General features: G+C 45.2%; 1 protein-coding gene across 1 annotated transcript in view; it reads right to left on the bottom strand.

Moving 5' to 3' along the window:
• Positions 1-27185, bottom strand: part of CACNA1E (calcium voltage-gated channel subunit alpha1 E) — a 376346-nt gene that overhangs the window by 23930 nt on the left and 325231 nt on the right. The window contains exons 27-38 of the mRNA XM_028168021.2: positions 24325-24336; positions 22580-22676; positions 19998-20158; positions 19332-19469; positions 17893-18094; positions 16902-17066; positions 16178-16288; positions 12601-12684; positions 11708-11833; positions 8044-8109; positions 3649-3740; positions 2931-3096 (exon numbers count right to left, since the gene is read on the bottom strand). Coding sequence (XP_028023822.2) covers positions 2931-3096; positions 3649-3740; positions 8044-8109; positions 11708-11833; positions 12601-12684; positions 16178-16288; positions 16902-17066; positions 17893-18094; positions 19332-19469; positions 19998-20158; positions 22580-22676; positions 24325-24336 — 1420 coding nt within the window. The remainder of the gene's footprint in view (positions 1-2930; positions 3097-3648; positions 3741-8043; positions 8110-11707; positions 11834-12600; positions 12685-16177; positions 16289-16901; positions 17067-17892; positions 18095-19331; positions 19470-19997; positions 20159-22579; positions 22677-24324; positions 24337-27185) is intronic.

The following is a 27185-nucleotide window of genomic DNA, read 5'->3' as shown; positions in this document are numbered from 1 at the left end:
AGGTCTGCAGGATGGAGTTGCTGGGAGTCTTCTCTGCAACAGAGACTGCTGGCTGCATCCTAATAACCAGTCTCTTCTCCTCCTTCCTCCCTCCTCTCTCCCTTCCCTTCCTTCCTTCATTCTACTGCCTAGAATGGAAGTGGATGCCTGGAATCCAGCCGTCCTCTTACCACGAGGCTGAGGGACGCTCCTTGGAAGTGTGGGAGCAAAAAGAGGGACGGGGTCTGGGGCTCCAGCCACTCTGTGCAGTCACCGTAACCAGACTCACTGCCTTCTTCCAGGCTTCACTAACATGCCAGGAAAATAAACATCCCTCTTGGTGAAGCTACTGTTATTTGAGGAGCTCCGCTTCAAGCAGCTGAACCTAATCCTAGCATGGACTTTTCTTTCTGTCACTGTGACTGGAGACACAGTGAATTTATTCAATCACTCTCCGGGTTATAAAGGGGTTTCCATATACAATCATCCCTCGGTATCTGCTGGGAATTAGTTCCAGGACCTTCCCAGATACTAAAATGTGCAGATGCTCAAGTCCCTTATGTAAAATGGTATAGTATTGGGAATTCTCTTGTGGTCCAATGGTTAAGACTTGGCGCTTTCACTGCGGGACCCCCGGTTCGATCCCTGGCTGGGGGGACTAAGATCCCGCAAGCCATGCGGCACAGCCAAAAAAAAAAAAAATGGTGTAGTATTTGCATATAACCTATGCACATCCTCCTGCATACTTTAAATCATCTCTAGATTGCTTATAATTCCTAATACAATGTAAATGCTACGTAAATAGTTGCTGGTATGCCGCAAGTTCAAGTTTTGGATTTTGGAACTTTCTGGAATTTTTTTTTTTTTTTAACATTTTCAATCTGAGGTTGGTTGAACTCACGGATGCAGAACCCACAGATAGGGCCGACTGTATCCACACATTTTCTTTACACTCCTTTCCGGATACCTATTATTAATGTTAACAAAAACTATTTGTATTATTATTGCTTTACATTTGCATAGTCTTCTATAGCGTTGTGTGCGTATTCACACCTACCATACGTTTAATGCTTGCTCTAACCTTTTGTGAAGCAGGTTTAATTACCACCAGGCTTTCAAGGACATAAGTGCTTCCTATACACATCTGTGTTCTTTAGCTCCAAGCACATAGCCGGGCACATCCCAACGCATCGGTAAATCTTTCTAGAGTGGTTGGCTTGAGTTGAGAAGCTGTGTGACTTGCCCAAGGTCACAGAGTCAGTGTAGGGCTGAGATTTGAAAGCAGATCATCTCATACTGAATATAGCCTCTATAAAAATAACATTCATGTGAATTATGCAGTAGCCTCCATCTCAAAATTCTAAAAGTACCTTTATAGTCGCTAATTAATTTTCCAGTTATATCTTTGGTTTCTTTTAAAATATTTATTAAATGCTTAAATGATGTAGGATAAAATGGAGATGTCTGCATGGCCTTCTATATGCTCCACTTCCCCCTATGATAAGCGCTGATACTCCTGTATGAGTTTCAACTTTCAGTTCTAGGTGACGGATGCACTGAAACTCACTGACGGCTTCACCCCAGTGTCTAGCTCAGTGTGAGCCTTTTAATGGCCACTCAATAAAAATGTGCCGAAAGTGCTGAATACAGGAATGAATAAACAAAAAAAACTCCAATTTATATCATCATTCTAAATTTCCTTGCAGTTATTTTCATTATAGATTATACTTCCCTATTTCTAAGTAAGATAATATTTTCTGTTCTTTTTTCATCAAAAAACCTTTCACATCCATGAGAAGGAACACATGTATCAGCTCACTATACCGATAATACTCTTATCAGCAAGTACTTTTTCTTCCCATTTTACAGAAGCCACAAATGGGAAGGTGCCTTGGCCAAGGCTAGAACAGCAACAACGCCAATGTGGGCTCCCCAAGTCTCCGGTCAGTTCAACCCCTGCTACATCGGCCTGCCCACCACCCTTACCAGTCCGTTTGTTAGCCACTTCCCCACACCCAACAGCTGGACACATGGCAAGTCCCCTTGGGATCACTTTAAAGAGGTAGAAATTCCTGGACACCAAACAATTCACTTTGGGATTACCAGCCATGAAGCTGACCACTTTTAAGTGGCATTGCTTTAGTTTTAGATTTTTTGTGTAGCCGGTGGCATCAGCAGTGAAGCCGAGCTGAGGGATGTCAGGGTGGTCAGAAACGCCAGACTGACCCTTTCAGTGATCTGGTAGCACTTCGCCCATTATTCTCTTTATCACCGCTTGTGTGATTGTGCAGGGTAGAGATTTCTGGATGCTGCCGTGCCGAGTCATGTTTTCTCCCAGAGAAAGAATTAAGAAGGCACCTAGGGCTTCTCACTATTTTATAGGTGGGCGTGTGCCACGTATATTACTCAATATTTACTAATGCCCAAAGCAGTCCTATCCTTTCATGTCTATCAAGCTGGCCAACTGTCACCAAACGTAGCGACATAAGAGAGAACCGCATCTATTACATTGTATATTGTCATCATCCTACTCTGATTAATGCTATCCCCTTACAGTTTCAAAGTACGTTTTCTCAAACAGTTCAAAGGTCTCCAAAAGAGAGAGAAAAGATTCTGAGCCTTGCTTGTGAGATAAAACACCAGAGATACAGAAGAGAAAGATTTACTCTGGGTCACAACTGATTCGACATGACATTCAATACTCTATTCACTGAACCCTACCTACTCCCCGAATTAGCTCTTCTCACACAGTCCTCGCCTAGAAGCAGCAGAGACATCTCTCAGCCTTGGCAAGTCACCCACCCTGGCTTCCAAGAGCCTCCTTGAGGAGGACCTATTTCTCATCATGGGCTGGGGCTTGTGGCAGAACGCACACCGAGGGAAACCTCTCGTCTGTTTATCAGAGGCGGGTACTGGGCCACATCTCAAGCCAAGATCACACTGCCGCTCACCAAGAAGGAACAGAAGAAGATGAAGGAGACGAAGTACACGTAGGCCAGGTCAGTGCCACAGCGCTCGCTCTCGCTCTGCCCCGATGGTGCGGTGGTGTCAGGCTCACAGCCCTTCTCCCCGAGGCACGACAGCATTATCTCCTGCCAGGCCTCGCCCGTGGCACTCCTGAGCCCAAAAGACAACTCGGTTAGTAGCAGCAGGTCTGCGTGTCCTAACCTCTCCTCAGCACTCTCCCCGACTCACCCATCTAGGCTCCTCTTACGCTCAGCCTCCTTCGAGTGCGATGGAGAGTGCCAGTGAGGTCTCTCTTGGGCTCTGCCACCTCACCCACGGCCTCTCCATCTTCTGTTGACAGTGGTAGAGAGGGCAGTGGGACTCTCTAAGACCCCACGTAAACCTGGTCATCCGTGGTTTCAGCCCTTAAATGGAATCTGGCCTGCAATCCATCCTCGCCTTCCCCCTCTCAAAGCCCTGGAGGACGTGCTCAAACTGCATTTTGCAAATCAACTACTGAGTCAAAGATGTGGAGGAAACGTTCTAAAGTCAAGTCATCGGAGCAGTTTTGCGGAGGTCCTGCCCCCACTTCCGCCCCCATCCCACTGTCTATCCTCATAGGAGCAGAGTGAGCAGAGACAAAGGGGAACGGGCGGAAGAGGCAGGCCGACTGTCTCTCTCTCGCAGGAGAGCTCCAGCCACCACAGTTACGGATCCAGGTACCTGAAGAGTAGCATGAGGGACCCAAAGAAACTCCGGAAGTTGTTGTGCCGGTTGATGTGACTCTCCTCATCTAATTTTATGTTTCCAAAGACCTGGATGAGAAAAACAACAGAAAGCCCTAAGCATTATTGAGCAATGGGATGTGTCCAGCACAGGATATTAGATGCACCTGCAGGCTTGGTGAATTCACAGGCGTGGCTCCTCCCGCTGGCCTAACCATGAAGCAGACAACTCAAAACCCAGGAAGGCTGGTAGACCCCACGTTCTTGGCCTGATATGCGGGAAGAGTTATATTCTCCAGTGAAGCAAGGAGGATGAATGCTTGCAAGGACCATAGAAGGCAAGATCTTTGAAAGCCATTCTGCTTAGATGTAGTTCCTCCCACACCTGATTTGGTCCTTTTATTTCTACGATACCTATTCACTATGGTACTCAAGCAGTCTGTCAAAGACATTATCCTATAATAGGCATGCAGGGAACGAGTTACCCCCACTCTTCCTGTCTCAGCTGGTAATGATGAGAACATTTGTATTTGCAGAAGATGTGATTTATCCCTTATAAAGGATAAATAGGCAGATGCTGCCCTGGAATTTGCAAGCAGTTTAAGTCAGAGAAGGGTATCTCTATCTTCCTTGGATATGTTCCCATCCGGAGAGTCACATCTCAGAAGTGTGATACATCTATAACCCAGAATCCATGAGAATGAACACACACCAAGTCCAGGCCAATAGGATGAAGAATGTCTGGAAAACTGGATACTTGGAAAAGGAAAAAGAAAACGGATTTGGGCAGATCTGGCTATAGAGTGAGTTTACTAATCTGCTGTGGGTCGCTGGGCTTAGAATGAGGTCACTGTGCAACTTCATGTGAAAAAAAGAGGGAAAAGTCAGAGATCTTTATCTACAGTGAATAATGATGAGCTCTCAGACACAGTGCTGTCTGGAGCCAAGGTCGATCCCATGTCTCTCTAGATGGGAAGGGTGCCCTTACACGTGTACTTTCCTCCCCAGCCATGATTCAGATCTCAGGATCTACTCTCACGAGGCAATGTTTGTACAACCGAAGGCTTACAGGTCACTTTTCCGGCCTTGAGATTATTTTCAGCCTGTATTTAACATGCTTCAGTTTACCTAATATGTGCTAAATGGAACACATTTCCCCCCCCCCCCCCACCCAACAGTGTCTAGAATGTGCAATTGAGGAACAGTCTCTGCTATTTTGCTCAAATAGCTCCCACTGACACCTGCTTGGGGAATTTGTTCTCAACGCTGATTTTCAAAACCTAAATACTACTTGTTTCTCAGGGAGAATGGAGGTGGCAAGCTAGGCAGTGCTGGGGAGGAAGGGAAGGAGGGAGATAAGGCTGAGGGCCCCCAGTCAGACAAATAGTAGCACTGAAAAAAATCCCACCCAAACAATCAAACCTAGTTCTGGATGCCCCAGGAAGAAACTGTCATATATCCTTGCCCATGTTCACATCCCCTTCTGTCTTTCTTTACACCCACTTAACTCAAAATCCATAATTTATCCCTGATTCATCACACACACACAACTTACAGTGTATTTCCTCCCTGTGACACTTCTGAAGCCATCATTAGTTGTCCTCTTTACGATATTCTCGAATACCTTATCCAATCGTGAACTAGCTGGAGGGCACACTGTGATTTTACAAAAGTTATGTGTGTAATAGTCAAGGAACTACTGTGAAGCCAATAATGTATATTTATTATGAAGGTGGTGTTTAAATTTTTCCACCTTTTTAAAAAGCTTTTCACTTAGTCCTTGTCATTAACCCAAATCTCCTACATCAAAAGGAAAGGCTATGGAAGAGAAAGAAGGTTTGATGAGACCCATCGGAACACTTAATGAAAGTATAGGCTTAAATCTGTTTCACTTGGGATTACAGAACTTTAGAACTAGAAGGGACCTGTAAAGCTATCTATCCAACTCCTCTACTGCACCAGTGTTGGGGTTAAGGCCCAGAGAGGTTCAGTGACTTGACCAAGTTTGCACAGCTGGTCAGTGGTGGAGCTGAGGGTGGAAGCCTGTAGCCCCAGGACTCTCCCAAATCCAGCAAGTTACTCCTTCCTTCCATCTTCAGATTTCTCTGCAAAGCTCTCTTCTTCTAAGAAGCCCTTGAAAGTTCAGAATAATGGTGCTTCTCACAGATACCTCCTATTGCTATTTATATCTTTCCAATGCTGGTCTACTTTCCTTTTGCTTTTCTGTTTGTATGGATCCCTCTGCTTTGTTATGACTGTATGAGACACAGCCTTTCTAGTTACAAGCTAGGTGTCTGCTTTGTGCATGGTGTGGGGTCTCTGTCATGGGACAGGATGAAGATGGCCAGCTAAAGGTAAGTCACAGTGGGAATAGCATTCATGTCTTGGTGGAATGGAAAAAGTGATCTTATTTTTTGGAAATAAGTCTAAGGGCAATAAATTATTCCACATTGTGGTTACTGTAAATATCGCAATTTCACAACTGAAGAACTCCTATCTCCCACTAAAGGGTCAGAGAAATACTTGTGTGTGCTTGTTGGTGGGAGGAGAGACAGTGCAGAGAACTTGCAGTACAGTAGGAACATGGGCTGCAGAGTAGACAGAGCTGAGATTTAAACTCAGCTCTCCCACTTACTATCTGAGATCTTAAGTGTGTTACAAGTTACTTAACCACGCTAAGCAACAGTGGAGACAATGAAACCCACATATAAACATTTTCACATCACTCCTGAATACATCAGTCATGTATCTTGTGTGGTGTGTGTGTGTGTGTGTGTGTGTGTGTGTGTGTGTGTGTGTGTGTGTAATATATATATTTGCGGGGAGAGAGAGAAAGTGAGGGAGAGAAAGTGAGACAGGAGTGGGTAAGAATATCTATTTAGCACAGTGTCTGGAACACTCAGGAATTCAAGTGATGGTAAACGGTATTATCATCATCATCAGTAGTATTACTAATGGGTTAGTATTAGAGATGGTGTTATTCTAGTTTATTTTGCTGGAAGATGAAAAGTGGATAAGAACTATTTTAAGCATGGACCAAAAAAAAAAAAAAAAAGAACCCTAATTTAATCAAGTTTCATCTGGCCGTTCAAGAACATTTTAATTCTAGAATCAAATATTTGAGAGTTTGGATGGACTTAATAAAAGTCATCAAGCCAATCTTCCACTTCAGCTGGGATTCAGCTTGCACCCACCTCTGACATCATCATTAGAGCTCTACCGAAATATCCTCCGTGAAGGAGAACTCATTACTTTTCAACCAAATCTCACATTTTTTGACACTTGACATTCTATTGTATTTTTTGGAGAACAAAACTCTCCAGTAATGGGATCAGAAGATGAACAAAATTTGGAAGTGCAGGCAAGAGAGAGGAACAAAAAGAAGACATTTCAGAGAAGCGCTCGAGAGGGCTGCTGACACGGCAAGCCTGGGGGCTGCGTGCAGTGGCCCCAGATGGCAGCTGCTGTTGAGAAGGCAGCTGGCCGTTCAGAGGCAGCCAGACCACCTGAATGCAGAGACTCCCACTTGGCTGAGGTCCTACGCTGGGGTTTAGTCTCCAAATCTCCAAGTCAGAAAAGCAGCCTCTCGGAGCCCAGCCGAGAGCCTGTGTATCCAACTAGACAGGTGCATGGGATGTGCTGCTGGTTGTTTATGGTAGGAGTTCACCCACCACAAATGACAGCTGCCTTTGAAAGATCTTTTGGCCTCTTCTGCTCAGTGGGCTTCTGGTTACCTGCATAAGTACCCAGGGTGGGAACCTCATCCACTGCTCAATTCCGAAACTGGAAAGGATGTGGTAACCAAGGAGAACCATCCAGCGAGCTGCGTGGTCCTTTGACAGGCATCTGCTGGAATGTGGCCCTTGGGTTTCCTGAGGATTGGGCACACTGCCAGGAACTCTGAGCTGTTCCCAGTGGTGGGTCTTAGGGCATCAATCTCAGCTATTTGGGATGTAACTCGCATACATTTTGTGTCGCAGTCTGCAGAAGAACAACCACCTGATCTTCTTTTAGGTCTGGCTCAAATATGGGAGGGTCCTGAGATACGGATCATCACGAGCCTCACCCTATCCTTAGTCTCGGGGGGGAACCCCTCTGGCTAAGAACAGCGGTGTCATCTTCACTGGAGTCCAGCTGCTTATGAGGCAGCACCATGACCTGACAACCTCAGAGGAAGCCCCTGTATCAGACCACCCTGACCATCTGGGCAACCCGAGTGGGGAACCCTGCACATGTGAATTCCCAAGGTCATATTGCAACAAGATCTTGGGAGCGAACCTCAGGGCAAGAAGGGATTCTTTAAAGGACCCCAATCCTGTAGGCTCAAGCTAGAAAGCCAGAGACAACCTGGGCAACAACTGTCCCCCACCAGAGCCCTGATGCACCCTCTCACCTGCATCCCAATGATGGCATAGATGAAGAAAAGCATGGCAATCAGAAGGCAGACGTAGGGGAGGGCCTGGAAGGAAAGCAGAGACACAACCATGAATTTAAAGGCAGGCAGCTCCAAGGTCAACAACCTGCAGCACGGACAGTACAGGAACTCTTGTCCTGAGACTGACTTAAACACAGGCCTGGAGCTCTCTATTCCCCCGGGATGTTCTATTTTGGGATTCCATACTTTTGCAGATGTCCACATCCTCTGACAGATATGTAAGCTGGTGGCCCCAGAGAGGCTTGTAATTTCCCCTCTGTCGAGAATATTCCCTGACCCACAAGTGTGTGGCCCATATCTCCAAGGGAGAGCTGGGAAAACTTCTTGGGATTGGGATTCATCCCACTCTGTATGCAGAATATTAATAACCTGGGCAGTTGTGATGCAAATTACACAGTAAGCATCTAGCTTTGGCTCCCAAATCCCTGTATTACCCTTCCCGCCCCCTCGCTCAATGTGAGGTTCATAATAGAGCATTTGGAAGCAAAATGAAATGGCTGGGGTCTCAGTTGCTGGTCAGTTCCTAGCAGGCTCCTTCAAGCTCTGATGAAACATCTTTTTCCAATGTTTAAGCGTCCTGACCTTTCATTCTGTGTCACGCAAAATTCCAAAAAGGCTTTCAAAGTGTGAGCCATCACAATACCCTGCCATGAAGCCACATGGCACAAAATTCCATCCTGTGCAAGCTAACTGCCACTCTGGGATGACAACACTTTACTGATGGGGGTGAAAGGGCGAGTGGAAGAGACAGAAGGCAGGGAACTGCCCCTGGTGGCTGGGGGAGGATGGAGACATAGGGCAGTTTGGTTTGGAGGCCAGGGTGGGCATTATAATTCCGGGGTAATCTCAGTGCTGACATGGAAGCCCCTCTTCTTTACCACCCAGGAAGCCTCCCTGGCAGTTCGTGCAACTCCGAGTCTCCACTCTCTCTCGAGTGTGTACAGAACAACTCCCCAGAGAGCAATTGAAGGCTTTCATACTGCATGAACCAGGCAGAGCTTATCAACAGAGCTAACTAAATGAAGAGCCCTGGGAGACTTTTACAACTTGAATAAAGAATAACATTAAAATGCAATAGAGGGGTTTCCCTGGTGGTGCAGTGGTTAAGAATCTGCCTGCCATTGCAGGGGACACGGATTCAAGCTCTGGCCCAGGAAGATCCCACATGCCGCGTAGCAACTAAGCCCGTGTGCCACAACTACTGAGCCTGAGCTCTAGAGCCCACGAGCCACAATTCCTGAGCCCACGTGCCACAATTACTGAAGCCTGTGCGCCTAGAGCCCATGCTCCGCAACAAGATAAGCCATGACAATGAGAAGCCCGCTCACCGCAACTAGAGAAAGCCTGCACAGCAACGAAGACCCAACAGAGCCAAAAATAAATAAATAAATAAATTTATTTTTTAAAAAAATGCAATAGAGAGTTGGTGGGAGAATCCCTTCTCCAGTGGAGTGCTGATTCTCAAGACCTGTGAGGAGCGATTACATCCCGAGGGGGCATGTGAAGACACCATCTGCTGAAAGGAAGGAGTAGGGAGGCAGGTTTCTCTCCCAGCTTTGAGGAGAGGACCAAAGAGTCATCCTCATCTCTCTTCTTGTCATGTGGTAAATTCCAAAACAAAATAAGGAAAAGAGAGAAGAACTGAGTAGGGGTCAGTGGTGGAGAACTGGGTGATGCTAAGGGTGGGGGGTGGGGAAGGTAGAGGCAGGGGCAACGCTGTTTACACGGTGTTACTTTCTGCCGTGTATGCGCAGAGGCAGCCTTTGTTAAACCAGCTTCAAGAAAACAACTTCTACACTGTGTCCCAGGGCTGCACCCATCCATCACAGTGTCACCTGGAGGCAGATTCAGCTGTCTTCACTGTTCTCTCTCTATTCAGTGGAAAAAGCCAACCATTTGGTCATCAATTTTTGACATGCTTTTCTTTGCCCTCGATAGTATACACTTTTACAGAGAATCAGTGATCATGAGAATATGACAGGCTGACACATATTTCTTAAGAGACTCACTAACAACTGTAACTTGTTGCACAGGCCTCTATAAAAAGATTTTAAGACCATCTTGTGTTCCAAATTCTAAATCCAGATCCACCCGAGACTCAAATGGTAAATTCTTGCTAAGGTTTTCGATTTCTCCTCTGTCACTGAGCTTTGGAGAAATAGTTTACATTGAGGTGACACCTCTGTGGGAGTCACAGCACCAAACAATTACTCTGAATACAATAAAAATGTCAAGGTTGCTCGTGGGACCCTGAGCATCCTTACAACTGGCCTCACATCTCAGATCTTTGCTGAAGAAGTAAATCAGTAATGATGGTGTGGCGTGAAGTCCCTTTCAAGTGACAAGAAACCATGAATTCACTGACAAGCTTTCTTTAGTTCAATTTGTAATTAAAATGTACAAACAATTAAAATAAAGAAGGCAATTCAATAAATTCATGATTTTTCATCTTTGAATCAATTTCATCAAATATATATATATATATATATATTTTTAATTTATTTATTTATTCATTTATTTTTGGCTGTGTTGGGTCTTCGTTTCTGTGTGAGGGCTTTCTCTAGTTGTGGCAAGCGGGGTCCACTCTTCATCGCGGTGCGCGGGCCTCTCACTGTCGCGGCCTCTCTTGTTGCGGAGCACAGGCTCCAGACGCGCAGGCTCAGTAATTGTGGCTCACGGGCCCAGCTGCTCTGCGGCATGTGGGATCTTCCCAGACCAGGGCTTGAACCCATGTCCCCTGCATTGCCAGGCAGATTCTCAACCACTGCGTCACCAGGGAAGCCCCAAATATATTTTTAAAGTACATTCATTGAAAGACTCTTTTTTATAGGAGGAAAATAGTAGGCTTTTGAGCAGCATTGATGTCCCCCAAAGCTGAAAAACAAACTAATTATATTTGCTAGAGCTTGAAGATATTGAAATATGTTTGGAAAACTTCTTTTACTGGAAGTCTCTGCCATTAAAGTGGATCTCAGGTATCAACTTTTAACTTGTTTATTACATGTACATCTCTGTATGGCTCCATGAGATCATTCAAAAGAAGCTCACCATATTAACCTTGCCCAGATACCCTACTGGTCTGTGGGACGCAGAGGTGACCATTAGCATGCCGTATATTCAGTGGTTCAGGAAATACACACTAATGATGACGTGGGTGGGACTGGTATGAATCATCTTGTCATAAAACACAACTCAAGGAGTCCTTTGAAAAACCGTTCTGTGAAATAAAGCCACGGACGAATCCCTGAAAAATGCAGAGGATATGTGACTACAGGTGGCTGGCTCTGTCCGTGGACGGGATTGCCCAGGGCATATTGAAATACCTTGGGAGGGAGCACACCTCATAAAACGAGCCCCCTGCCTCAGTGGACAGAGAAGGTAACTGAGTTACAAAGTTGGGGTGATTTTTTTAGCATGAGATTCTAGCCAATTAGTCATAAGCTAATCGCTGCCTGGCCAAGTTGTGTTGTAACTAAGAACCGCTGTGTTTATCTAACGCTTCTGACAAACGCCCATCCCCAGAGGCGAGGGGACTTGTGGAATCATGCTGCGTTGCCCGGTGTGCTGTCTGATGTGACAGGGCCGCTGCAACCCTCAGAGGGGAGGAGCTTGTGCCCTTTACCTTAAAGGACTGCACGAAGGTCCAAAGTAAAATACGGATGGTGTATCCTTGACGCAGAAGCTTGATGAGGCGGGCGGCTCGGAAGAGCTTCAGAAAGCTCATATTGAAGCCACTGGTGTTCACCAGCTGGTGGATCAAAAGGAAACATATCATTAGTGACATTATGGTCATTTAGAACATCTAAGCACTGGTATTTGTGTGTTTATCTCTCATTCAGATCATAGAATGGAACATGGATGCTGCCTTTTGTTTTTAACCCCATTTCCAGCTGATGGGCCAGTGGGGACCATCTCTCACAGCCTCCCCAGGACTGCCCTCTAAGGAAGGCATGGAAGTACCACAGACGGATGCCCCGCATACAACTGACAAAACTGGCCTCCCCAGTCTTCTCTAATGGCCTCCCCAGTCTTCTCTATGTGGTCCTAACTCTGCACTTGGATGCCAGAGGGCAGACCTAACAACCTCTCTTGCACATGATGGCCCTCCAATATTCAAAGACTTGTGATGAGCTCTCCAAGTCTTCCTTAGGGTGAACCATTTCAGGGAAACAGTTTAGGTCTAACAACTCTGAGGGCGAAGACCCTGTGCCTCTTTTGTGTCTCCCAAAGAATCTAGCAGGACACTGTGTACACTCGGCCTCTCCTGGGCCCTCTATCCCATTCATCCCCATTGGATGGCTGCTATCTTGAGTCGTGCAAATGGGACCAAGCCTTCCATGAGATCCAGCGCCATCCAATGTTCTCATTTTATGGCAAAAGCTCAGGAATGAGGAAGTGAATAGGGGGCTGCACATTGGGTTTGTGGAGTTAAAAATGGACTGAATGTGCAGAGAATTTTTTTTTTAATGCAACTCCAGGGCCGAGCCTAAAGAGAAGGATCAAGGAGCCATTCACCTTGCTGTCTGTCAAAATAATTTCTGTGATACTGCCGATCACGGTGATGAAGTCAAAGATATTCCAGGTGTCTCGGAAATAGTTCTGCCAAGTGAATTCAGCCATGGGAGCATCAGGAAACAAAAGGAAAAGAAAACACGGGAGAAAACGGAAAAAAAGACATCTTTCATGACATAACTTTGTCACTTGGAATTAAAACTTGTCAATTCCAGGACAAGTTCATTCTAACTTTGGCTCTAGTTTCCTATTTCTAACCAAAAATGCTGTTTCTCCTTCACTAATTTGAGAGTTTCTCATTTGGGAAGCAGTTTCATCACTATTTGGAGACCTTGTTTTTGAAGCTGTCACTAAAAAGCTACATTTTAAAAAGTGTAAGATTTTTTAATGTAATATTACATAAAAATATGTAAGAAAGAGATTTGTGGCCTAGAACATTTTGATGTCCAAAAATGAAAGATCATATTTGTCACCTACAAGACAATAAAATTATTTACAGTATTACTCTAAGGTTTTCTATAACTTTTATATTATTTATATAGTATCATGTGACCCTATAAATATACAGTTCCGACTTTCAACTAACAATAAAAGTCACAGAGACGTCCTAAGTGACTAAAGATCAAAGATGTGTCAAAAATTTCTTCCTAACTCCATTGAGCCTTTTCACACCAACTGCTGATTGGCAATAGGATGAACAAACTCATCTTTCCCCTCCTTCCCTGCTCTGTTACACCTTTCGAGGAGGTGTAACTAAATAAAATACAAGGAAGCAGTAATAGAATGAGTGGGTTAAAGGAAACGAAGAAGTAAAGGACCTGGATAATGCACCAGCCAGCCAACGTTAAGCTTAATAGAGAAAGTGGGCTCTGCTCCCATCTCCAGTGCTCTGGTGAAAATAGACCTTGGACTATATTCCTTAAAAGAAACAGAATGCTTAGGACTCCAAAACATTACCCACTTGCCCTTGGGTGGCACTTCCCGTAAGAGACCCTCAGAGCACTGCAAAATACACCCTCTTCCATCCCCACAACTGGCATTCATGAATCCTTGCTACACATGCCAGATTTTGTGGCAGGTCTTCCCTTGGCATTCTTTCAGTTCATTTATTCCTCCCATGGATGCTATAAGTAGGTAGTGATAAATACCTCATAAATTACTGAGTGGTAGGGCTAGCAAGAAGAATGGGCAGAGATATGCGATAGAGAGAGAAATGTTCTGGGGAGAGAGAAGGTACGTTTATGAGCACCTACTCAGGACTAGCTACCTTAGGTATATTCCCTCATGGGACACACACACAGTATCTAAGGCTATATGGCAGCTATTGTTATCCTCCTTTTATGAATGAGAAAACTGAGGCTTAGAAAGGCCTGTCTGATTGCAAAGTCGCAGGCACCTACCAGGCATGTACAGAAATTAAGCACACAGCCTCACAAACTCACTGCTTTCAAGGATGACTACCTCAGGAGTGGGGTCAAGTTGAGTCTCTGAGTTCCTCAATTCTCAGTGCTCTCCTATTACCAACCTGGGGTGAGCGTCCTAATTCTTGGTTAGGTCCCTATATAAGAGCTAGAATATAAAACTAACTCTCAGGGGACAGAAGCCCTAGATTCCAGTAGAGGAGGCCTTACAATACAGTATGGTAGAGCACAGCATAGCATAGTACAGACTAGTAGATTATGGTGGACAAAGTGTGGGCTTTGAAGCCAGAGAGACCAGGATCTGAACACTGGCTCTGCCTTTTAGTAACCTTGTGCAAAGTACTGAATCTTCTTGAGCCCTAGCTCATCCGTATAAGAAGAAAACCATAATGGCCATCTAATAGAGTTCTTATGAAGCTAAAATGAATAATACATAAAGCTTTTGGTACTTAGTAGACAACCAATGTATGTCAATTCTCTCCCTCTTTCTTTTTCCTCTTCCTTCCTTTTCTATTCCCACTCCACTTTCCAATTCTACTGCCTTTTATTCTGTAATCTTCAAAAAGCAACACAATTTTTCTGAACTTCAATTTCCTCATTTAAAATAACAACAACAACGATAATGACAGTTTCTGCCATGCCTATTTCAGAGTCATTGAGAAGATCTGAAAAACAGTATATACTAGGGCGTTCTGAAAATCTACAGTACTATATCAATGAAAAGACTTATTTGGGACTAATGGTGCCTTTTATAGTGTGAGAATGCTTCTAGACCTTGAATGAAAATACGGGGGTGAAGGTGGGAAGGAGGCAGGCTTTGGGGCCGAATCATCTAGTTAAGCCTGTAAGCATGTATTCGGCATTCACCATAATTTGACACAGAATTGGGGACTTAAGTCACAGACGACGCCAGTCCAACATGCAAATAATCAAGATGCAGAGAAAAATTTTCCCTGTTTTTACACAGGCTTTCCCCACCCCCTGCTCCTCCTGCCCAGGGCCAGACTGTATTATAATGGCATTCAAGACTCAAAAGGGAGTCAAACAACCAACAATACAGCCACCTGCAATGGGTTCCCTTCAACTCTCCTCCCCAAACCATCAAATCAATGACTTTTCAAAGAACCACCAGGAAACCAGAAGCAAACCCCACCATCAACACTCACAACCATCAAGCCGAGGCCAGAGTCCCTGTTCAAGCCGCCACCAGACAAACCCATATTCAGATAATAAGCTGAGTTTCTCTTCTTGCAGCGAAAGCCATATACATATAATTTGAAATGGTAGCTCACACACAAAATAAGTGTGAAACAGCTGTTGGGTGGGTTTATCTGCAGCCCACTGATCTCACTGTAAACACTGAGCCAAGGGTGGCACAGTGGATTATTTTGTTTACAGGACACTGAAGTGAAGGGCTAGGTTTGCTTAACACTCTTGAAGGCAGATGCGAGAATCTGCCAAACAACTATAATTAGTAGTTGAGGAGAAGGAAAAGGAGGACTCATGCCAGAAAAACTCAACCCAACCCTCCCCAAACCAATTCCAGAAACTGCCCCCCCGACCCCACACTTACTCACTCTCTCTCTTTCTCTCTCTCATACACACATTTTAAAGGCCATTAGCCTTTGAAAGCTTAAGTACTAAACATTTATTTTTAGTGGCAGAAATTACTCTTCACGTAACTAAAGGGAGGAGGACTACTAGGTAAAATCTATTATTTGCTATGTTTGAGGCTAAGTGGGATATTTTCCCATTTGAGTTATAAGATTTTAAACCTTTCACCAGTAAATAAGCACTCAGGTTTATTAGTCCAATCCTTGTTTTGCTCTTCCTGACAGATAAATCTTACTAAGTTCTAGTAAGACTCAATGATTGTCACCCCTTGACAACTGACAGACTTTGACAAGAACAGAGCTGATAGCTAGATGGGTACGGAGCTGGGGATCTGGTTCTCTTTGTCTTTTCTCCTAACACCCTCACACATCATCCTGTCTCTATGGCAGTTTTTTGAGCAGTCGAAACAAGCCCACGATTAGGTGGGCAGGTGTGCGAACCATTTCTGGAATAGCGGTGACCGTCCTCCCTTCCAACAAAGGCTGGGAATGTACCCGAAGAGAAGGGAAGACAAGAATGATGCTGGGATAAATTCCATGACATACCAAGAAGCCAAACGCAATGATCTTTAGGACACATTCCAGGGAAAACACCATGGTGAAGGCGATATTCAGGTACTTCAGGGCCAGTTCATAGGTACAGGGAGCAGAGTAGTACTGCCAGGAAGAGAAAAGAGGAATGAATCAAAGGTGAGAGGGTCCATGAGAGAGGCTGGCCATCTCACGTCCCTGCCCTTGGGGGACATTCTGGTGCATGATGCAGGAGGAGAGACAGTCATCTAGGGCTAGAGAGGAGAAGCACACATCCTATATAGCAAAACAAAACAGAGGAAAACACAGGTCTTATTAGCAAAATGGCCACTCTTCCTAGAGTTGAAGGTGAGAAGGGCAGAAACATTTTCTAGAGTTAATTACTTTACCATTTAGTATTAAAAACCTCTTCCAACACTCTTTTAGAACCCCATGATCATCTACATCTCCTGACATTTCCACCCTTGTCTGCGTCTGATTGCCATCACCAACCTTTGCTTTCAGAGTTCCTGGACTGCTACTATGTATTTCACTGCATTCTGCCCCAAAGACCCAAAGGCTGGGCTGTTGATGGAGACAAGATCAAAGAGAGATTCCACGATGGAAAAGTAGGTAAGGAGGCAACAGACTGGTAAGCTGGAGTGTTTTCTGTGTCTCGGGCACACACACAAGTGCTCTGCGAGGGGACAGTTGCCGAGGCTCAGCCTGCCCGAGTACCTCCCAGCCACCACCTTCTCACCTTCATCATCAGCACGATGGTGTTCAGGGCGATCATGGCCATGATGGTGTACTCAAAGGATGGAGACACCACGAAGTGCCAGACGCGGTACTGGAAGGTGTGCCTGTTCTGGGGCATGTAGCGGGTGAGCGGTTTGGCACTGATGGCGAAGTCGATGCACGCCCTCTGCAGGAGAGTCACACTGATTAGCCAAGCTCAGATTCCCTAAACCTCGCACACTGGTGAGCTCTCTGTTAGATGGTTAGAAGAAGAGGACAGTGTGTGAGAAGAGGCTAGGGCTGGGCAAGCAGAGGTAAAAGCAGCAAAAGAAATTATCTGGACAAAGCTACAGGTGAGATGTCACCTTAAATGAATACATAGAACTAGAAGGGCTCCGTCCCATGAGGTAAAGACTTGATGGTTATTAATAATGTCCTTTTACACAGCACAAGACTTAGATATTTGGGCAGGAAGCCCACAGTCAGAAGTAAAAATCTATCTCCCTGCGCATTCCCATAGCACTTTATTTGCATTTCTCTTATACACTCTAACAATTTCTAGTTCATGTCCAGGATAAAAACAATGGACCCGACAATGTGCCAGAACTACACTTGTTACTACAAAAGCAGTAATAAGTTAGACAGGTTCCCTGCCCTTACAGCAAATATACACCATTGAGGGATGCAGGAAGGGAAGCAGACGTGTTAACGTTATGATGTTGGCACACGTCTTTCACCCCCACCTCCAGATGATGCGCCGTATAAACGTAGGGGCTGCATCTTAAACACCTTACATCCCTCCCAGTTCTCTGTGTCTCATACCTGGGCTTTAAACAGAGCGGATCCTCCAAAAACATTTATTTAATGACTGGCTAATACATTTTCCCCCAATTCTCTCTCTAATTCACAATAAAGTGGAGAGCATTCTGTCTTCCTCCTAACACTGCTGGTCTGAGAGTCCTTTCCAGAGCCGCCCCCCCCCCCCGCCCTACACTCCAGACCCCTCGTTTCACCTCGTTCTTCTCCAGGCTGCACTCTTCCATCATCTTGTCCCCCTGCTCCTGGAAGGTGATGATGATGAGAGCCACAAAGATGTTGACGAAGAAGAAAGGAAAGACCACAAAGTAGACCACGTAAAAGATGGACATCTCCATGCGGTTGCTGCGGCTCGGGCCTCGGTCTTCCTCTGTCACATCGACAGAGTGCTGCAACACTCTGGGGACAGAATGAGAGGGCACGGATGGTGGACGGCGATCTCGGCAGCCGCTGTGACTCAAGGCTTCATTAGCAGATGTGCCATCTACTGTATTTTCTTATCTGACTTTTTTTTTTTTTTCAATAATTAGTTCACTGAATAAACACTTTGAGCTTTCTGATACCGAGAGTTAAGTTTTTTTTTTTTAAATGTGTGTTTTAATTAATTAATTAATTTATTTATTTATTTATTTATGGCTGTGTTGGGTCTTCGTTTCTGTGCGAGGGCTTTCTCTAGTTATGGCGAGCGGGGGCCACTCTTCATCGCGGTGCGCGGGCCTCTCACTATCGCGGCCTCTCTTGTTGCGGAGCACAGGCTCCAGACGCGCAGGCTCAGTAGTTGTGGCTCACGGGCCCAGTCGCTCCGCGGCATGTGGGATCTTCCCAGACCAGGGCTCGAACCCGTGTCCCCTGCATTGGCAGGCGGATTCTCAACCGCTGCGCCACCAGGGAAGCCCTCTTATCTGACTTTTTAAACTTTGTGGCTCCTCCGTGAATTTGGGGTTCCACAACCAAGCTGGTGGAGGTCCAGTGACCCCCAATCCACTGCTCTTTCTAGCCCCGGTGCCATCATGCATCCAACTCCTAAACATCAGAGTGACATTATTTTATAGTTGAGGTTGTCACAAAATACCAAGAGACTCCTCAATTTCCCTTTGGCATTTTGCTGCCACCAAGAAAGTGGTGTCTTGGTTACTGCCAAGTCCCTGAAAAAATCAGCCTGCAGCTACGAGCAGCATAAAGACTGCATTCTGTTGTCTTTGACATGTGAGGTATGACCACAGAAAGCATCTCTGGGTTCTGCCACCTCATCCTGAACCCTTGACCTTCATGTCCAGGGCCAACTCGGAGGATAAATCCATCTAAAACAGTCCTCAGGGACTCTCCTATGGTGTGGAGAGCTGTTCAAAACTCATTTGTTCTGTAGGAATCAGATGGCTCTATTCAACTCCTTGATCATCGGCTAAAACATTGTGTTTCAAATATTTCCCTGACTCCGTCAGCTCCCTCCTGATTCCTGCCTGAAGGATTTTCATTCTTCCTCTCTCCTGCTCGTCTCACCTACTCATAACCAATTACTTTCCTTGGTACAATAACAAAGGGTTAGCCTTGTTTATCTCGAATCAACTTCTCAAGGCAAACACATGGCCCTAGCCCAGCTCACAGACAAGCATGCCAAGCCAAACCCATCACTCACTGAGGCCATCCTTCCCCTGTGGAGACGGTGAAGAGGGTCAGCAGGGCCCAGATGATGTTGTCATAGTGGAATTCATGGCGCTTCCATTCTCGGCCTTTCACCTCCATCTTGTTTTTCTCATGATCTACATAGTTTCCTCTAAAACCAGAGCAGAAGTGAACCAGAACCTCTTCACTACAGCTCATGGAAGAGCAAAGAAATTCTAGGGACTTCGATAATGTACAGTAGTAATTATCAGCACTCAAACGCAAGCAAAAGGGGATTTTATTAAGGCAGTGTATTATCATGGAATAAAAATGAGATTTGGTGCCCAACAGACATGGAAGATTAAATCCTAATTCTTTCACTAGTCACTGTGTAACCTTGAGCAACTTCCTTAAACTTTCTGTGCCTAGGCTTCCACACCTCTAATGTGCAAATAAAACCTATCTCGAAAGGTCATTAGAAAGATTTAAAATTAAAACCTGATGCAAAATGCTATGTTCCATGTCTGACACAAAAGAGGTACTCACTCAAAATGTAGCAACTTCTTATTTTGTCTTTTTTCCCAAAAGAGGAATGGATTTAAGAAAGGGAGAAAGAAAAGACCTATCTGTAAAGGGTTGCGTGGACCTTGGTGGAACACACTTTAGCAGAAAGTGAGTGGTATGTGCTGGGGGCGCTTACATGCACTCCTTCTCTGTGTCCTTGGAACTGTCTGTGCAATAGAAGAACTTGCCCTTGAAAAGTTGAACTGCGATGACAGCAAAGATGAACATGAAGAGCTTATAGACAATTAGTATGTTGAAGACATTTTTCAAGGAGGTGACCACACAGTCGAAGACAGCCTGTGAACAGAAAAAAGAGTCCTGGTGTGTGAGTCCCTGGAATGGCCTGTGTATTTGCCTACAGCTGAGTTGGACCCACACTACCACCAGCCAGCCCACTGAGAAGGTGCCCCAGGAGATATCACCCTAGTAAGAAGTGACTCATGGGATTCAGACCTGTTTTCTAAGCTGGTCATGACTGCAGGAACCTATAATTTAGGAGGGGAACACATGTTCTGAATCTGAAAGGAAACCCAAAGCAGTAGAGACCAGATGGTATCAGGCAGTGGAGGGAGTCCTTTGTGGAATCGTATTACATGCATTCCACTTAGTGTGAAACAGAAATTTATTCCAGAAAAGGGATCCTTGAAATCATTTAGCCTGTTTTAGGCGTTAAATAGCTTACCCGTAACTTCATCTATTTGGGGCACATTCTTAGATTTGATTTATATACTGAATATGTATTGTTTTCTCTTAGCCTTTCTAAATAGATCAGGGAGTGATAATAAACTATCATCTTTGTTCATTTTAATGATGTTTTGTAATAAGTTCACACATTTACCCCAATTACATTCCACACTTCACGTAAATGTTCTCTAGTTTAAAGCTGGCTGTGCTGGGGATGAAGATTCAACAGGTGATGTGGGAAGGGGTAAGAGCCACCCTCTCTTAGAGATGGGAGGACCAGATGGACAGAATCAGGAACTTACACTTCAGTTCAAGGCAGTGAATCTCCCTCTGAAGAATCCATTCTAGGCCCTAAGCCATGAAGAGTTACATTGGAATTCAACACATTTCAAACCATTTTTAGGTTATTTTCTAGGTTTGTAGGTTTAGCTCACTGGAGAGTCTAGCCCCACGGTGGCGCTGCATTTGAGCAGTTGCCTCTTCACAGCGCTGGGTGAACGCTGCTGGTTTAATTAGTTCAGCACTGCAGGGAATGTGAGTGACATGCAGCCTCGTGGAATTATCAGATCCACCTACATTTCCCTCAGGTTATGGAGCATGCAGAGCGAAGAGCCAGCCCTTCCTAATTAATTGGAATTACCCAAGGTTGGGTCGACTTCTTCAGCCTGTTAACTAATCTCATCACCCTGTCCAAGCTCTTCTCAGGACCCCAACATAGCTCAGAGGAGGAGACCAGTGGACCTGGGCTGCAGCTAACAACATTGGTTAGGGCCCCAGGCCTCCCGGCCATATTTTTCTGGGGGTGAGGCAGAAAGGAATGAATGTTCACAGGCACTGACCCCGGCCAGGCCCTGTGCTGGGGCCCGTCACCAGGTGGAGGGTTATAATGAACAGTGTGTGAAGGATTTCCCGATACCGTGGGAGGTGCCTGATCCAGGAGGGAAGGCAGGGCAGTGGAGGAGGAGAGCAGGCAGTGAGGACACTTCCTTTGGAGCATGAGTACCTCTCCTCGGGAATCCACGCAGGAGGCCAGGGCCCTGGGCTCTGAGAGGAAGCCATGTCTGAGCCAGTTAGGGGGTCTTCCAAAAAAGACTTTCCTGTGGTCTTAAGCCTTTGATCAACCTGGTTAGTTTAACACCTCTCTCTGCAGGGCCAGAGGGCTGAAAGGGAAGCAGGTGGGGTGGCGGTGGAGGGATTGGTGGGGAATATCAGAGGTGATGCAAACCCAATGGGAAAGAGGAACTGGGGAGCAGGGGAGTCCCCTGTTCCCTCCCTGGTGGTGGATGGCTCTCATTCACAGGAATTCAGGAAGGAAGAACTTTTCTCCCATGAGGCTTCAGCTTCCGTAACAGCAACGGATGTGTGTGGTAGAGGCGGGTTCCACAAGCCAGCAACCTGAGGGCAGGAAGGCTCAGGGAAGGAGCTCAGGGTGGGTGAGCAGGTCAGAGGGCAGGAGAACACAGATAATAGACCTATGAAGACACAGGTCCTGGCAACAGGGAGAACTTAGTTGTGTGAGCTCACTTCCCCATTTCTTCTCTGCTTGTGCCAAAAATGACTCTGTGTCCTTGGGCAAGTTATTGGCCTCTAAAATATGAAGGGTCAGGGCTAGAAGATTCTTTCTTTCTCTAGAATCATGAGGAAAGAAACCAACCCAGGTGACTTGGTCTGACCTAGTGTGCGGACCACAACACGCAGGGCCCCTGCTCCTTCCATTCTGGTGTCTGACCCACCTTAATGACACAGGAGGCTCCAGGATAAAGCTACACAGGGTTCTTCCTATGACCTCCCACAGAGGGTAGAACATACCTCCTGGGTTTGGACTCAAGGGGCAAAAGTCCTTAGAGATAGATTTCTTAGGATATGGGTTGTTTTCCTTTGAAACTCAGACCCTTAGTTCAAGCAGATGAAAAGAATCTCAGTCTCTGTGTGAGCAAAAGGAATATTCCCAGAAATAATTCTCCAAAAGCAGGCCACCTAGACTTCTCTTTCTAGATGAAGGGGAGCTGATGGGAAGAAACTGGCGAACGTTACCTTGAGCTTGGGCAGGCGCTTGATGGTCTTTAGCGGTCTCAGCACACGCAGCACCCGCAGGGACTTGATGGTCTTGATGTCCCGGCCCTTGTTGGTTCTGCAGGGGAGAAGCCCCAGGAAATCACAGGACAGGGGAGAGTTAAAGTGACAGTCACACTACTACGTTAACAACAACAGGGAGAAGGGGGAAAGAGGTGGGCAAGAGGCCTGAAATTGGGTCAGAGTAGGCCCCAAACAACACTCTCCGGGAAAATTTTCCAATCACTCCCCAGTGTGCACACACTCATATGCACGCACACTCATGCATACTCACAAAGAGGAAGACACAGGCACACCACAGAGGCACCCATGCACACACGTTAATCAACACTTCCTACCCCTACCAGCCGGAGCAATGCTGCTCATGACCACACTGACCAAATGGAAATGGAAGATCCATCGACTGGGGAACATGACCGTAGCCCATTGTGGACCGGCATGGTGCCTAGCCTAGGGAGTCTTCAGTAGAAGGCTCTCAAATAGTATTTGCTGAATTGAATAGGGAGCCATGGTTGAGAGCAAGTCTCATCAGAGGACTCAACCTAGTCCTTCCTTCAGCTCTAGGTTTGTCACCTCTGCACAGTTCATCAGTTCAGGGGAGAGCAGGGTAAGGAAGGCTGGTGGGGACATGACACCCGTGCTGTGCTGGGCTGCTGGCTCCACAGAGAGCATGTCATGCAGGCTTCTAGCCAGGACTTTGGCTCACACCCCGATTATTTCTGTGCGAGCGGCTCTTCCAGCAGTCCCTTCCCATTTCCAGCCCTCTGCACCTAGCACAAGCTGCGGAGAGCCTGCAGTTGGAGGAGGCCCAAACTGCAGCCCCCGCCCACCTTTATCCTTGCCCTACAGCTAATGACCCTCCCTCTTCAGCCTCTCAGAAATGTTTGCTCCTAGTAGACAAAATACATCTTTCTATTTTTAGGAAGGAAATGAATAAATCAACCTGCATTTCTCTCTCCACCCTGCCCATCCCCTGAGATCTTTGCATTCAAGTCAAACAACTGCAATTTGTAAAACATGCAGATGGTAGAAAATGAGACTCTAAATAGTGAGCTCAGGTTCTGGTTCTTTCCTCATGTTGGCCCAGATCACCATGACAACAACTATCGGAGGAAATGGGATCCATCTAGAACATCAGATGGGAACTACAAGGCTTCTGTCTGCTTCTCACCCTGTCCTTCCTGCCATACCCATCCTCCAAATAGGGAGATCAAAGGCCATCCATTCCTTCATACAAGGTAAGGTAGGAAGACATTTAATGGAATGCTGACTGCCTAGAATGTGAATTTTGAGACCCTCTTAAATGGTTACAATCCATGATCTATAAGTTGCTTTTACTCAGTTCTAGATCTGAATATAGATAACCCAAAAGTATCACATTGATATCAATGGTCTCTTGCATCCATGGGCTTTGTATATTTTTATAAACTCTTGTACTTTAGTAGGTTCGTCTATCTACCATTCTAAAAAGGCAACATATAGGCTGAATACATATCCAAACCAATAAGAATGATCATTTCCCAAGAAGGCTTGGTGAGTCCTAGTTTTTGTTCTCTTGGATATCAATGAAAACACACCACTCACATAAACTCACCACTCCCTTCTTAGTGAGCCAGTTCCTTCCCTCTCAACCATACTTTCTCCCTCCTCCAACCCACTTCCCATATTTTTTTACTTCAAAGAAAACTGAAGAAAAAAATATTTACCCCAAAGCATTCCTATGGAGGATCCAAGCAGAAAGCAGTAAAAAAAAAAAAAAAAAGGAGGAGAGGTAATGGAGAGAAGGGAGATAGTCAGTAAATTCAAGGAGAAAAGAGAACTTTAGGACAACGGGAAATTGGAGATGCCCAGACCCTAGAGATCCCGCTTACAGCCTTGGCACTTGCAGAGTCTGCACGCTTTGTGAAGGAAAGGAAGGGCCAGCACACCATCGTTCCACACCCACCTCTCCACCCTGCAAAGGCAAAGGACCTCTGCAAGCATTAGGGACGCTGCCTCTAACTATATGGCATTCCCCAGGTGTACTTTATTCCATGGAGCCTCGCTGAATTGGAGTTTTCTAAATGTAGTCTTTCACTTCCACTTCCTTAGTAGCCTTCAGACAAACTCCTTCTGTTTCCAGTGAATTTATAAGAAGCCAGGCTAGAGGAAAAAAGGCCTGCTCTGGGCCAGAAACTATGTCTTGGAAAAGGTGTTTCAAGACATAGTGGCATACTTATGCTTATGAAGGAGTTCATTTGAAGAGGGAGACACAATGTCCAGGCGAGGGCTACTCTGACATCTCTCAAAAGCACAGATGGGCCATACCATAAAACCACCTTGAAATATGGGGGAAGGCATTGTCTATCAAGGTCCTGATGTCACATAAAGGGATGCCTTTTGATAAATTAAATGACCACCCATCCTTTGTGAGCTATTTACCGTGTAGCTTGCAGACAAATCATCCCAGTTCTATTGGTGACGCTTAAAAATGACAAAAATAAAGATGGAGAGCATAAAGATGAAACATTTGAGATAGAAATAATAAAAGCTAACTTTCTGAATATTTATTCTTGGCCAGAGTCTGTTAAGCACTTTTAGTGCAACTCTTTATTCGGACGTCCTAGTAACTTTCGGACAAAGGTATTATTATCTCCATTTCACAGATGAGATGCTGAGAGGTTGAGTGCCCAGCAGTGGCAGGGCGAGCTGGGATTTGAACCCAAGTCTATATGATGCTCAGAGCTCTTGCTCTGCACCATTAAGCTTCTGCGTCAGCAAGTTTTTGGTTCTAGGCTCTGTCAAACAGCTCACCAAATTCTACAGCTGGAACAGATCCTTGAAATCCACTTAACTGCAAACAAAACTGCAGCCCGAGGAAGGTGTGCCTTGCATAAGATCTCAGTAAGTGAGCCCCAGTGCCACGGGTGAACAGGCCGGCTGCTATGAAGAAGTGCCTAAAATTCAGCCTTTGCTTCTTGGTTGACAGTTGGCTGTGAAGGGTACTTTTTCTTCCTTTCTTTTAATTTTTTTTACTTACCACAAACCTATGTTACACCACCATATGCCACAAGCAAAGATTTCCAATGACCATTTTGCTCAGTGAATGATCCCACATTCAAAATTATATTAATTTTCACTGTAAATGCCAAATGAATGGTGGTTTGAGAATTAAACCCAAGGCCTTATAAACCTTAAATGCCTCATGTGATAATCTCCAAATGCTCAGAAGGCAGGGGAAATATCTTCCCCTGAGTTATAACAGTGTCTTCTCATGCATGAGACTGGGCACGTGGTAGGTCAGCCAAATATACCTTTATCCATTCATATAACAGCACTGATGGAGTCCTTAATAAATGTCTGGCACTATTCTAAGTACTGACTACACAGTTGTGAACAAAACAAATGAGGTCCCTAACCTCTTGGAGTTTACCTAATCTAGGAGGGAAGACAGGCCTTAAATAAACAAGCAAACAAATGAAGGTATAATTGCAAGCTAAATGCTTGGGAAAGATGGAATCATTTGACTGAAAATTTTGCCAGAACAACTACATAGGTCACCATCTTTTCCCCAGGCTACATTCATCTTTAGCAAAAGCTCAGGGAGAATTTTCCAAATCCTTGAAACGAGAGAACAAAGTGGGATCAATGGATGGACAGGTGGTCCAGGCTTTTACCTTCCATTAACCCAGGTCCTAAACCCCAAGACCTTTATATCCAGTAGAGTCTAAATGGGTTCATACTCACAGATGCCCATCATATTGAAGGAAAGTTCAATACTTTTTTCTCCTCCTGCACACCCAGATAAAGGACAGAATTTGCTCTCTACAATTAATTTTGTCCCAGGATCCTAGTAAAATGTCATGCTATGGAACAAAGGGGATCTCTGACCTGTGTGTGTGTGTCCCTTGGTTTGGGAAGTGGAATTCTTCGATGGTACACTCTGATCTTAACAGTTGACTGTGGTTGCCAAAGTAATGGGCTATTAGTCCCATTCTGACTCCTACAGAGTTGAGCCAAGGATAGTAATCAGACACAGGCCAAAAGTAAAATAAAGATTAGTCATTGCTCTGCACATCTTTCAAACAGGTCTGCAGAAAAGCCACTGAAAAACTAGGATTTTGAGTGGCTGCAAAAAAGCATACTTGGGTTCTCAGTTTTGTTAACATACATTCAGTATGAACTTGAAAACTGTCATTTGAAATGAAAGGAATACTGGCTAACAAAGCCACAGGGTCAGGAAAAGCATCAACAACGTAGTCCCCATTAATTAAAATATATCATAAATTTACGCATGGGCTAGGCTAAACTACCTCTCCCAAATCCCTGCATACAAGAGTCATTTAAGCCATTATCCAAGTCAACAAGATTGCAAGGGAGAGGTTTTATCAAACCAAGAGAACAGACTCTTCAAGTACTTCAATTGCGGCATATTGTTGAAGAAAAAATTCATGAGCTTTTTACAGATCATTTAAATATAATCATTTGATAACACTCTGCTACTCTTTGCTACTAAATGTATAAGCAAAATTTTTTTACACTGCCTGGCTAATTGGTGAAATTTTATCAGGTTTAAAATTGACTCTAG

The sequence above is a fragment of the Balaenoptera acutorostrata genome, chromosome 1 (assembly GCF_949987535.1).
Source record: "Balaenoptera acutorostrata chromosome 1, mBalAcu1.1, whole genome shotgun sequence".
Classification (NCBI taxonomy): domain Eukaryota; kingdom Metazoa; phylum Chordata; class Mammalia; order Artiodactyla; family Balaenopteridae; genus Balaenoptera; species Balaenoptera acutorostrata.
The sequence above is the reverse complement of the archived record's forward strand: the minus strand, read 5'-3'. Positions and strand labels throughout refer to the sequence as shown.